We start from the raw sequence: 13,706 nt of genomic DNA, 5'->3' as shown, positions 1-13,706 counted from the left end.
AGTGCGGCTGAGGCTCATCGACATTTGTAACCGTTTTTATACAAATGTTGAGCAAAAAAGCCTTAAATTTTCGCAAAATATTCTGAATTTCGAGAGTGAATAGTAATAATTATATTTATATAAAACCAAAAGATCTACATAACGGTTTTTTATATCTTCCTATTCCTATTTTATTCTATATCTTCCTAGAGTTTTGTACTCTTGTACTCTTGTTAGATCGCTTTGAATCACAGTAGAAACTTGTTAATTCGGTTTTAAGCTTATTTCATCCGCAAATTGTACCCTTAAGTATAGTCAGATTTAACCAAAATTAATCTATTTTAAACACTTTTTATACTTTGACAGTTAGCATCTCTGTTTGAAATCTATTGTGAGATCTCGAAACATTTACTCTTAAACTAGTTAATACTCTAACAGTCCTCACTTGAAATCAAACCAAAAGCCTCGTAATTATATTCAGCAAAAACGAATATTGAAGTGTATATTATTTTCGCAAATTTTTTTCTCTTTACAACAGGTGTTCTTCGTTATTACAAAAACAATGCAAATTAATCATCTATTGCGCGTTAATCAATTATTTTATCGAATATCGCAGGCGACACCTAGTAACGTGATCAGACTTCTTTGTATGCAAATTTGAAAAAGCTCTTTGTTTTAAAAGTCGTTAATAGTCGACTGACATACAAAGTGCAAAGTGTTTTGAAAGTGTTTAAATGAGGGTCTCTAGTGACATACTATGTAATTGTATGACTGTACTTATATGTATTTTAACACGTAAAAATGTAAACGATGCATTATTTGAAAGTTGAGCGGATGTGAGTGGGGTGAGATATAACAATAAATACACAAAGCGCATGACTTTTGTAAAATTTTTAACAAAAATTTAAGAAAAACAATAATAATTAGAATACTTTTCAAATTATTTTTCCGAATAATTTTTCGGACGTGCATATAATAAGATATTAAAAAATTTAATCTTTATAGAACCCCCAATAAGGTTGGAAAAATGTTGTCACATTTATTTATAATAAAAAAATTTTTTTTTTGAGGCGTTGCCACCTAATAATTTTTAATTTTTTTTGAAAAGTGAAAATTTTAGCATGAATAAAAACCCTTTAAATGATGTTGTCAGATTTATTAAAAACTAACTAGATATCTGCTAATATCTAAACTGTTAGTTTCGAAATAAATGTTGATCTTAAACTCTCCAAAGAGCCAAGAAGTACCGCAGTAAACTTTGTTTTATAAATAAGATGAGAAAAGAGAAGTATATAGAAGTTAGTGCAAACAAAAAATATGCATAGTCTAATGACTTAAACATAAGAAGAAGGAAGAGTACAAAGCAATCTCTTTCACAACTCTTCCGAAGTATCTTCAACACTTCCTTTACAAAAACACAGTAGCCATCCAAAGCAAGAGGACATTAAATCCTCAGTAGCTGCAAGTTCATTAACAGAATGCCATTCATGCTTTAAGCAGCTTCCTGATCAAAGGGCCACTAAGCACACTTGCTTTATTACTCTTTTCTGAGAGAAAAGGCATGCATTAACTACTCACCGGCTTTGTAACACCTCAATCAACAGGTTATGACAATATTTAAATAACACAAAGTGCCAACACTTTAGTTCAATGTGATTCATCATATTTCGCTTTTCGCCATGTAAAAGTGGAGACCGCCTCGTACATAACCCCCCTTTACACCCTCTGCCGGCAACTGCGTTATGGCGCAATTTGGTAAGCTGATACTTTTAGAGCCCAAGCTGGGTAATGATGGCTGGGTTTTTTGCTCGGCTTCTTTCTGTAGCTCACTCAGCATATTCTGTAAAAGTGTTCATTAAGCGTTAACTTGCGTTTATTTATTGTGTGTACGCAAGTATATGAAGTTATTTTGAATATTCAGTATTTTTATCTTTTTTGCTTTCCCACCTTTTCATTAACCTCACTTTTTTTTAAGCGTTTTTAATGAGCGTTGTGCTTTTTTGCTGATTTCTTCTTTCTACGCTGTTGGTTAATAACCTTTCGGCAGAAAGTTTTGCACTCGATAGTTTTTATTTCCCACTTAATTTTTTATTTTATATCTTTATTTTTTTTTTACTTTAATTTTCATAATTTTTTCTTCACGTACGCCATTTGACCATCAAAATGTGAATATGAATATGAATATGAAATAAGTGAAGATTTACATGACGAGCGCGCAAGTAGTCAGTAGCCAGTCACGGTTGTTGTTGTTAGAACGTAATGCTTTTTTTTTACTGTTGTAATTATTTTTGAGTACCAAAATAACTGTACAGTTATGTTGGAGGTGAGTTATAGCAAACTATTAGAGTTAAAAAAGTTTTGCTTGAAAAAGTATTTACAGAACCTTAAAGTGTTGCTAATTCTTCGATTGTTTCATTAAGACTCAATAATATATTTTCAATATTTGGTAGTAAAAGATGTATATACCCATGTCCCGGTATATTGATTTTTTACTACCAAATAATAAAAATATATTATTGAGTCATAAAATTTAATGAGGAATTAAGTGTTAAGTGTTTAAAAGTGCAATTAGCTACTCAATGCCAATTGTAAATAATTTTAAGTTGCATAATTTAGCAAGAAAAAAATATTATTATGACCCAAATACATCCCTAAAAAATAATAAAAAATTATGTATTTACAAATTGCAATAAGCTACTTTAACTAATTTCTGCAAAGTCCATGAAACTTTTATGTATATTTACGGGAGCTTATGCTTACAACATACAGTTTTGTGCAACAAATCAGAAGCGATCGCTGCAATAAAATTTTGAATATTGTTTTTGTATTAAAAAATATAAAATTTTGAAAACTATAGCAATTATATTTGCTTTGTGAAATGCCAAAAGTTTGAAAATGAGTAGGCATAGGTATCCAAGTACACAGTATACCGAAAAAGTGGCTGAAAAATAGTATGACATTAAATTTGTTGCCTACATTTTGGCGTAAAGGCAAAATAAAAAGCTTAAACTATAGATAAAATTAAATAAAAAAGAAACATTTAAAAATAGGAATAATTATTAAACAATCTGCAATTTTTCAAAAAAGGCAGTAATATTGCACATTAAGTGCTTAAAATGGTATGCAAAATATTGTTGCCTACATTTAGGGTGCTACAGGCAATGCTAAAAACATATATAATGTTTAACCCTTGTGTTGCCACCCGGGTACCCACCGGAGTGTATTTTGTTGAATAATATTTTTTCTAAAAAAGATAGGCTAACATCCTCTTGGATCCCTATGGTTTAATCGATTATCTAGCGAATTGTCCATTATACATAGCTTAAATTTTTTTCTAACTTTAGAAACGTTACATTTGAAAATAAGAACACGTTTCAGCCATCCGGGTACCCCGACACACTTCGTGTAATACATTATGATTATAATTTTATTTTATATCTAAAAGGAGTAATATTCTGAAGTGCAAACCAATTCAGAGAACAGGTCCCCACCACTCGAATTCCACGGAACTGTCCTTCGCAGAATCGAGAAATTTACGTTAGAGCAGCGCGTGTTTTATTCCTGATTTAGGACTATGAAGGTGTCTGAATAGATCCTGATAGAATGCACTCAATTATTTTTACGTATAACGCACTTATACGCACGAATTTGCGTACGGGTACCCGGGTACCCTGGACGACAGACAGTGTGATTTTTGTTTGGGTGGCAACACAAGGGTTAAAAATATTTTAATTTTATTAAAGTGGTAATTAATTGCAAAAAAAAAGTAAAGTAGGAATTTAGAGAAAGATTGGCTATTCTAAAGGAACTTAGTGAGGATAATTGAGTGAAGAGTATTTTTATTACAGAAAATTATATCTAAATGCTCTTGTATATGAATGTAGAATCCTTTAAAAATTAATTTAACATTTTTTTAAATAATTTATAATAAAATAAAAATAAAACAAATTTTTGTAAAATATAAAAAATACTTGTTCTAACTCTCTTTTACAAATAAACTTTGTGTTAAGCATAAAAAGAAACCAAATTCCAAACTTTTAGATAGATATATGTATGTTTTATAAAGATATATGTTTTGATAAGATTAATAATATTTTTAAAATATCTGAGAACGTCTCTAAGTTATGGAACAAGCGTTTTTGTGCAATTTTACAAGAAAATTTAAACACAAATTTTAAAATTCGCTTTTTTAATACAAATGTTTCTACTTTGCTGCACAACACTGTATTTAAATAAATGTAAATATATTGCCTGTAAGATATTCTAAGGAATTTATGACTTTACAAAGCATAAAAAATATATGCATTTAAACGCTAAAACTATATGCTTATTTACCCAAGTAAATATTTCCCGCCAACTAACGAGTGCAAAACAAACAAATCACAAACAACAAACAATTTCACACCACATTTGAGAAGCATGAGATGTCGAATTTTCACCCGAAACACTATTTACAATTTCGCCGCAAAGCAAATGCGCGACGAGCGAGTACAAAAGAGTTTGCGCAAGCGCAGCAAACAATTAGAGACCCCAACCATATACCACCCAACCGTTACACAGGTCAGCGCACAAAACGGTTCAACCGTTAGACATATTGATATATTGACATTTTCAATTAGCATTTGAGCTATGTAGCGTATGCACTTATGTTGCATGAGACACGCATTTGTGGAGTCACTCTCACGCCACACTTCACAAAAGCCAAATTAAGTGCAGACTTAGACAAATTAGACGCAGGCTTTTAGTGTAAGACAAAAGCGATTTTCCGCCTTTTTGAAATTTACATTAGAAAAAATAAAATTAGAGAAAATTGTTTACTTTTGTTACGAAAGTGTGTGGTGTCATGCGCCGCGCCGCACTGTGGTCTTAAGTGGTTTTCTTACAGCCAGCTCTTGACACTTGGCTTTCAAGTGCGGTTTTTTCGATTTTTTTTTTGGTTTCTTTTCTAAAAACAATGCAAATGGTGCGAGTTTTATGTCGAATACAAATCAAATAAAAGGTTATAAAAAATAAAGAAAACAAAAACAAATTGTTTAAAAATGATAAAGAAAAATTTGAAAAATGAACAAGTTTCTAAAGGAAAACGTGAAGTCATAAAAACAAGAAGAAGTAAGTCCCAGGCTTCTAGTGTCTAAAAACATAGCTACAGTTAGTGCACAGTCACAGGGCAAGCCCCAAGAGGCGCAGCGGTGTTTTATTGGATTCGGAGAAAATTCGTATACAAACATATATACTAAGATCAGTAAATTTAGAAATGTTCAAACACACCTTAGAGCCACAAACACTCATACACACAGAAATACCTAAACATAAATATTAAACCAATATCTAACTGTGCTTCTATAAGTAAATCGTAAAAAGGCTTAAAGATAAACAGGAAATGCCAAGCGTAAATTGTCAGATACGAGCGAGTATTGAGTAAGCAACAACAACACAACGACAAATTCATTCAATTTATTCATTCATTCATTCATATTCTGCAGTAGTTGACGCCACACAATTTCGGCGCTAACTCCACAGTCAGCATGATGACTTACATACAAGGGTAGAGTACATACACTGCGTGGCGTTAGAGCCAAGCTCTTGGCATTATTATAATCCATTATTGTGCTCTGAACATTTTTATCTGTTCAGATTTCATGCAAACTTGTTTGGATTCCTGGAATTTCTACCTTTTAATTAAGTCACAAAAACCGCCGAGTGCACACAGTTTTATTGCGAAAAGTTGGAGGAGATGTCGGAAAGCGTAAGACAAAACACATGTAGGTTGTTTAATACGAAAAGCAAAAACAAAAACAAAAAATATAAAAAATCGACAAAAATGCAAAATCTAATCTTGTTTGTCGGCGAAGGTCAGGTAGTGGAGTGCAGTTTGGGAACATGCGTAGGTATTTTAGTTTGTCGATAGGGATAGAGAGACTAAATTTTGAAACAGAAATGCTAAACTCAAAATAAGTATATTACTAACAGTAAATTCGAGATTTAGTTGGATCCCTACTAATTTGAGTTTGAGTTCTTTGGAAATCAGCGAGTCGCGTAATTAAAGGTAACAAAATGACCTTGTAATAATATAACCAAGTTCACAGATCTTAGTAGCCCCTCTACAGATATAGAGCAATTGAACAATATCCACGAAAAAATCATGTAACACATCTAACACAATATCCCTCGCATTAAGAACTGATTACCTGAGGTTATACGAACTTCAAAACCAAAATTAAGCTCAGTTCCCTATTTCATCTCCCTTTATTAGCTCTCTTTAGGTTTTCTTGTTTTAGATTGGAAATAAGCCTTAATGACGCTATGGTTAAGAGGTTTTATCAGAAATTCTTCGAAGGCTACTACCAAATCAGACATATTTCAAAGCCTAACTTTCTAAACAATCGGACTTCTTAAGCAAACTATTCTATTTTAATAATCTTATCTTGAAATAACATAACAGAATGGACTGAATTATTATAATTTTTTACCAAACTAACCTAATTTATCAAAAATGAGAACATGACAATATTCAGTAAATTGAAATATCTTCATTTGTATGATGAAATTTGGTTTTATTGGATCTTTAGATCTTACATATATCTAAATGGGAAGAACAATTTGAAAATAAAATCATACATGAGTTACTTGAAACTATAAATATCTGGATTTAAAAGGACGATTTTCATTTTCAACAGATTTGTTCTAGGGGTTCGAAGTTCAAAACACCAGATCTTGAGAGATCATATGAATTTTGAAATATTTTTCTTATGAACTTTTACAGCATTTGAACCCTTATCAAAAACTTAAGCTTATTGGTTACGATGAATCATAAACGATGAGTTTACCAAAGAAAAATTTATTATAATTCCCTTAAACGACCTATAGAACCTCGAGAACTCGAGTTTGAAATCTCAATTAAACATTGAGGTTGCAAATAATTAAAGTCCACCTCTACAACAACTAGTCGTACTTCTTATCATAAAAGATATATAATAATATATAGTCATTTTTAAGTCGAACTATTATCTAAATTCTATTTCTCATTCTCAATTCCAGAAACTTTATGCGAAAGCCATCTATGACAACATTGCCGATTCGCCCGATGAGTTGGCCTTCAAGAAAGGCGATGTCCTCACAGTCATAGAACAGGACACAGACGGTCTGAAGGGTTGGTGGCTCTGCTGTTTGCGTGGACGCGAGGTAAGTATTTTTTCGGCGCAACCAACACCGAAAGCAAATTAACAAGATTGTCAGATTTTTATCAGCAAACCATTTGTAATGCCTAAATTGGCTGAGGGTAAAGGCAGAAGTATTTAGAACAATAAGAACAACTAGAGAACACAGAGCGTTGCTACAAGTGGCCGAAACTATTTTCGTGCGTAAGAGCGCAAAGCGGAATGAATGACTGCAGGACTCACTGTCTGATTGGCTGAGTGACAGCTTTGTTATTAATAAAATATGCAAAATTACTTAATCTATGCATCAGCAAAGCATTCGCACAGATCTCAGGCTCATCTCTGCTGCTGCTCTTCGCTCTTCAACTGTGCGTTTCAAGTAACAGCACTATTAGCAAGATAGCCTAGAGGGGGAGCAGTTGCTGTTGTTTTCGGACCGGCACTTTAATTTCACAGCATTTTAGATTTGCTGCTATTTTTAGTGCAGGGATAATTACAAAGTAGCTGCGGTGGCAGCCATAGCCGCAGAAGTGTAAAGTGCCAACACAATTGCACAGGGAGATGGACAGATATTCAACTTGTTGCAAGTGTTGTAGCGCTGTGGTGTAACTTTGTACTTGCTGCGGTTGTCTCTGGTGAGCTGCTACGGGGCGCTTGCTTGTCACGCAGTGGAATTTAGTTTTTAATTGCACGCAAATTGCAGAACATTTCAAAAGTTCTTTTTTTTCTGGGATTCTGCATATTGTTTGACATTCAATTTACAGCAGTTGTTGTTGTTGTTGGATGGATGCATGTTTTGCCTAGAGGTATGTAAGTACTTTAGAATAAAGTTGAAGGGGTTACTGTGGTGTTAATTTTCTGACAAGCACTTTGAGATATGTCAGTTTATGGGAATGCATGCGTATGTAATATGTATAAAAATAAATATTCAACTGAGAGAGAGTAAGAGCCCTTAATCCGGAAATACATTTTATAACCTCTTAAATCCGGTATTTACATCAATTAAGGACCTTTGAACGGTTTCTTATTTGAGTGTTATAACAAAGCTTTTTTTAGTAACCACCACGTGAAGTCACCACTCAAGTTATACTCTAAAAATTAACAACCTCATTATAAATTATAAGATTTGAAGGCTAGGTTAATCTAGTTTTAAAAAACACACTAAGGAAGTACTTTGACAACTAAAAGAGGAAGTTGCGAGTTACATAAACATACCCAAAAATGTCTGAACCATAATTTAGCCAAAGCTTGGCTTTCTATGAGTACGTATTTTTATAACATCGGATTGCATAAAACTAATACAGTTTGGTGGGCGGTAGTTACCCTCACAAGCGATCACAACTGCTGTATTTTAGCTTCAAAAACTCCCGTGACACTCAGGGGGATTGAATTCGACATTCTACGATGATAATGTTCTGATAACCTCAACACTCCGAGGAGACTAAAACTTAGTTCATGAAATGATTTATGTCGCTACGATAACAAAATTTGATTATCACTTAGTCATATTGACGTTCTCTGCTTTCCAAACTTTAGATCTTACTTATGATCCATAAGATGGACTGAATTTTAGTTGAAAGGAAGCCCGTGGTTGAAAACTCTTCTTCTTCTTCTTGACTGGCGTAGACACCGCTTACGCGGTTATAGCCGAGTCCAAAACAGCGCGCCACGTATCCCTCCTTCTGGCAGTTTGGCGCCAAATGGTTATACCAAGCGAAGCCAGGTCCCTCTCCACTTGGTCCGTCCATCGGAGTGGAGGTCTCCCTCTTCCTCGGCTTCCACCAGCGGGTACTGCATCGAATACTTTCAGAGCTGGAGCACTTTCTTCCATTCGAACAACATGACCTATCCAGCGTAGCCGCTGTCTTTTTATTAGCGGTTGTTAAACTCTAGGAACTTTGTATCTTATGAGTAGCAACATCTGTCGAGTCTGTTGATTATGTAATGATTAAATTAATGGGAACAGGGTATTAGAAAAGTGAGAAAAGCTTATACAAAGCTTATAAAAGTTATGTGTAAAGCGGTAGATCAAATGTACACGAAATTCCTACCAGTGCTCGATAGAAAGAGGTAGGAACATGGTTGATATGATCACAGGTCACGCTCTTGTGGCGGCACATCCCTATATGATGGGGTTGACAGATCGCGAGGATTGCAGGAAACCTCAAAAATAAATCACCAGGCCAAACATGGAGCATCTCTTTTGCTCTTGTCCTGCAGTAGCTAGGTAAGGCGTCAAAACTGGAAGAAGAGAATTCCATGAAGAGGCCAAATAACCCTTTCAAATGCGCAATAAGTGTTGGCATCCTATGAGAATGAGGAAGAGTACTCGTCTGACTACACCATGTAACTGAACTCCATCTGGAGTAGCTAAGGGCCAACACTGGTCTATACGTGACATTACGGCCTGCCAGACTAACCCAACCAAACCTTACTCCAACAATCAGAACCATGACATCAATACCGTTAAGTGGGAATATCTCGAAAACGACATTTCGAAAAAAATTGTGATTTCCCTTTCGAGTGGTATGTAAATAGAGCAATCTGGGCTTGATAGCTGTTCTAACCAATAACATACAACTTTCTTCTGTTAACAGTCGACACTCAGCATATCGTCGAATGCATCTCTGGGTAGGAAAAACTTGTAGGTGTCTACATTTATCGAACAATATCAGGTTAAACATCCAGCAGAGGTTTCTTCTTACAAAATCTTGAATTTCTCAGACTGAGTACAAAGTCCTCAGTTGTAAAAAAATCATATCAGTTCTCACAAAACCAACAAAAATATATAAATACATACATATAGTACATATATCTGCCTGTCAATGCACTATTTGACAGTAGCGCGGCAACCTTGAGTGTCTATTGCACAAATAATCAATTCACTGCCAAAAATCGTTTTGAATTGATATTTATGGCTGGCTGGTGTCAAGCTGGCAGTCCAAACGTTAATTTATTTTAATTTAATACACTCGGGCATTGATTTCGCTGCGTCACAGTGTTTACGTGGTGAGTGTGTGTTGGTGTTGTTGCTAACAATTTAATTAAGCACCGTTTAAATGCGCCACATGCCACAAAGCAAGCAACAACAAAGCACAAGCAACTGCAGCCACTAAGTTGTCGGCGCCAAGCGACTCTCCTGGCTGGCGGTGGCGGCGGCTTTGCGTCAAAGCGGCGCAGAAACCACTTGTCAGCGGTGAAATAATCAGCGTAAATGTTTCGCGTGAATGATTGGCCAGCAAAACAGTTTGTCAAGTAATGCGAGAAAACAGTAACAACAACAAAAAACTGAAAGTGTACAACAACACGTTCATTGATGCATTACAACAAAAACACGCTGGCGGCAATAAAAATTGGAAAACTTTAATTAAAAAGCCAACACTACACACTCTAATAGAAACAATTAACCCAAAAGTCAATTACAACAACTATATAGCAGCAACAACAACTGCCACTATAACGGCATTAGTATGCACATACGTATGCTGCTACTAAACCTAAAAACAAAGGCGCCGGCAAAAGCATTATTGTTGCACACATGTTGGCGTGTCTGCGGCTATATTGTTGTTGCGGTTGTTGTTGCTATTGGCTTTTATTGGCAACATATGTTGTGCGCTTACTTGTTGACAGCTCGGTGGGTTGGCTTGTTGCTCGCTTGTTGCGAATTTGGAGCAATCAACAACATTTGTAGCATCACTGCCGCAACTAAAACCGCAACAACAACAATAAAAAATGCATGCCTCAATGTAGCATAAATTTGCACATATTTGCAATGCTGCCACGCATTACAACAAAACAACAACAACAACAAAATAAAAATAAATAAGTAAAGCAGTTGAAGTAAATATTCGGAAAATCGAAAGCTGCCCTGTAGGAAAAAGACACGAAGAACAAATTTCAAACTTTGAGGAGAGATTAAAGTGATAATTGAGCAGTGGTCTGAAAGAATATAGGAATTCACGGTTTCAATTTCTTAGAAATTATTATAGTTGGAAGCAATCTTGGGTGATGAAGAAAGTCGGAGTGCTTCATATAACTTTTTTTGCCTCAAATTTTTATTATTTTCAATAATTCTTTATTGGTTTTAACAATTTAAATGGATAAAATGAATGAAGACGGCACATAAAAATCACTGTAATCCGGATGAAACCTCCACCTATCAATTAGGGATCAATTTCTTTCAGGGAATACTATTTCGAAAGATTAAGAGGCTATACCTGTGTGACACTTTCAAAAAATCGTTTTCTTTGTTTCTTCATACTTTCAAAAATATCCTGTGAAAGCGGTAAGGTCGTATCTTGAATAGTTTTTGAAAGGAAGCGTTCTAAAGAGCAACTCCTCGCAGGTATACATAAGCTGCTATAGTCGAAACTTTAAACGCGTTTTTCTCGAAACGACATTTTTTAGAATTGCTGACATCATAACTCAACGAGAAATTGACCGATCGACTTAAAATTTAAACTGAGTATGCTTTATTATATTTACTATATTTATTTATATGACCTACGATTTGATTAGTGGAAAATTGACACTTATAAAAGACCATTTTTTTTCAGAACTACGCCATTTTGTTAATTTTTCAAAATATAGGAAATCAATTTTAACAACCTTTTTAACCGTTATTTTTTAATATTTTTGTAAAAAAATTGAAATTTAGGCGAAAATATACCTTGGTATGCCCAAAAAACTTCGAGAGATTCGATCGAGTACTTTCTTTAAAAAAATTCACAAAAACCCAAAAATAGGCCCTTAAGGCAATGGTTTAGGACTTTATAATGTAAATAGATAATTTCGCGCTCGCTCGCTATCAGAGATTTTAACATAATGAAGAAAGTGTATAAGAGTTCGTAGATTTTCTTCTTTACTTTGAATTCTTCTGGAAAAAAATGTAACCAATCGCAAAAGCAGTTCCCTTTACTTTCCCATGTTGCATCGACGAATATTCTTCTTAAAAGAAAAATTTTAAAGCAAAAACTGGAGAAAATTGTAGAGCAGCACTGAAAAGAATGAAGTATGCCGAGATTAGATCGATAAATTTTAATGTGAACTTGAATACTTAGTTAGAGTGCTAGCAAATACTTAGTTACATTGTATATTATCGGAAAAAAACTAAACTAAGTCCAGATTGAAGCCATTCAAACCATAAACCTTATAACGACGATGCGATTGTATCATCAGGAACATTTTCCTCCACCTTCAATGCGATGAAAATAACTGTTAAGTTGCTCCGCAGGACAAAAATAAGAACAAGATCTCTAGAAACAGCGAAAAAAGTCTAAACAAAAGTAAACATAATCAGGAGCACCGAAGTCGAAAGTAAAAGTCAGGGGTTCTCAAAAGACACTAAATTAAATAAAAAAAAATGAAAATAGTGAGAAGATAAAGAGACATGGACCTTAGCGCATATTAAAGACCATTTAATTGAAGTTAGTGGTTATTCTATGGTCATTTGAAAGTTATTTACAAATTTATGAAAAATTTATGAAAAAATTCTCTCAGGGTTCATATGGTATAAAAATCTGAATGCTGTGCAACTGGGGCACACTAACATGTGCAAACAGCTACCTACAACTAAATCACATGAACACACAAACAAATACATATGTATATGGCTCATTAATTGCAATATAATAATTCAACGTTTGCACATTGGCTTGGCGGTTGACGTTTATGCCCGCCATTTACTTTTGTATTGTCGTGTGGTTGATTGTGCCACGATTCAATATAATTGTTCAATATTGCAACAATTTATCAATTCAAATATATATTTCATATTAATTTCGCAAATCTATCAAATAATTGTTGGCAATTTTCTAACAATGCGCAGCAAGTGAACAAAGCAATTGAGGCCATTTAAGCAAACAAAAAAAGGCAATGGAACACAATTAACTTTACGCCATTGATTTGAGCTAGTTACTTAATTGTTGTTGTACGAATTAAATAGCAATTATGAACAGTTATTTATACAATCATTCTCCTTTTGTACATTTCAGGGCCTCTGTCCCGGCAATCGGCTACGCATATTAAACTCATACGATTCCGGTTGTTATTCGCTGTCGCCACCGCCCTCACCCTGTCCCTCGTTGGCACCCAGCCTGGTCACCTTGAACAGCAACTCAACCGCTTGCTATGATCATTTGTCCATAAACAGCAGCGGTGGCACGATCAGCAGCAGCGGCAGCAGTAGTCATCATCATCATGCCAGCAGCCATGCGAACGCCCACAACGGTGTCGGACTGCGCGACAATCAACAGACACACCTCCTGACACAGCAACAGCGACAGGGCACACGACGCTCCTGGCATGTGTCGCCGAATAAGGTAAGCTGGAGGCTAAGCTTTAGTGTACATACATATATATTTTGGATGTGTGTGTGTTTTGGGTAAGGCGTGAATGCATGCAAATAAGGCACAGCAAGGACGTGTACAGCGGAAATTCGTCTGTTGTGTTAATGAAGTGCTTTATGCAAACTCTAAATTTGGATTCATATTGCACAATTGTGGGAGTTTTTCACTACGAGTGAGCGGTTAAGATCTCATTTAAGCCTTCAATAAATGACATTTTTATTGT

The 13,706-nt window shown here is 34.8% G+C and overlaps 2 protein-coding genes across 3 annotated transcripts in view; one reads left to right on the top strand and one right to left on the bottom strand.

The window, feature by feature from the left end:
• LOC105210471 (dual specificity protein phosphatase 19) overlaps positions 1-13,706 on the bottom strand; it is a 117,044-nt gene that overhangs the window by 82,622 nt on the left and 20,716 nt on the right. The gene's annotated exons all lie outside the window — the stretch shown is intronic.
• LOC105210472 (breast cancer anti-estrogen resistance protein 1) overlaps positions 1-13,706 on the top strand; it is a 102,357-nt gene that overhangs the window by 69,268 nt on the left and 19,383 nt on the right. For both annotated transcript variants that reach the window (XM_029039184.2, XM_011181467.3), the window contains exons 2-3: positions 7,018-7,161; positions 13,130-13,456. In XM_029039184.2, the coding sequence (XP_028895017.2) occupies positions 7,018-7,161; positions 13,130-13,456 (471 nt within the window). The remainder of the gene's footprint in view (positions 1-7,017; positions 7,162-13,129; positions 13,457-13,706) is intronic.

The sequence above is a fragment of the Zeugodacus cucurbitae genome, chromosome 4, assembly GCF_028554725.1.
Source record: "Zeugodacus cucurbitae isolate PBARC_wt_2022May chromosome 4, idZeuCucr1.2, whole genome shotgun sequence".
Taxonomy (NCBI): domain Eukaryota; kingdom Metazoa; phylum Arthropoda; class Insecta; order Diptera; family Tephritidae; genus Zeugodacus; species Zeugodacus cucurbitae.
This window is presented reverse-complemented; position numbering and strand designations above follow the sequence as displayed.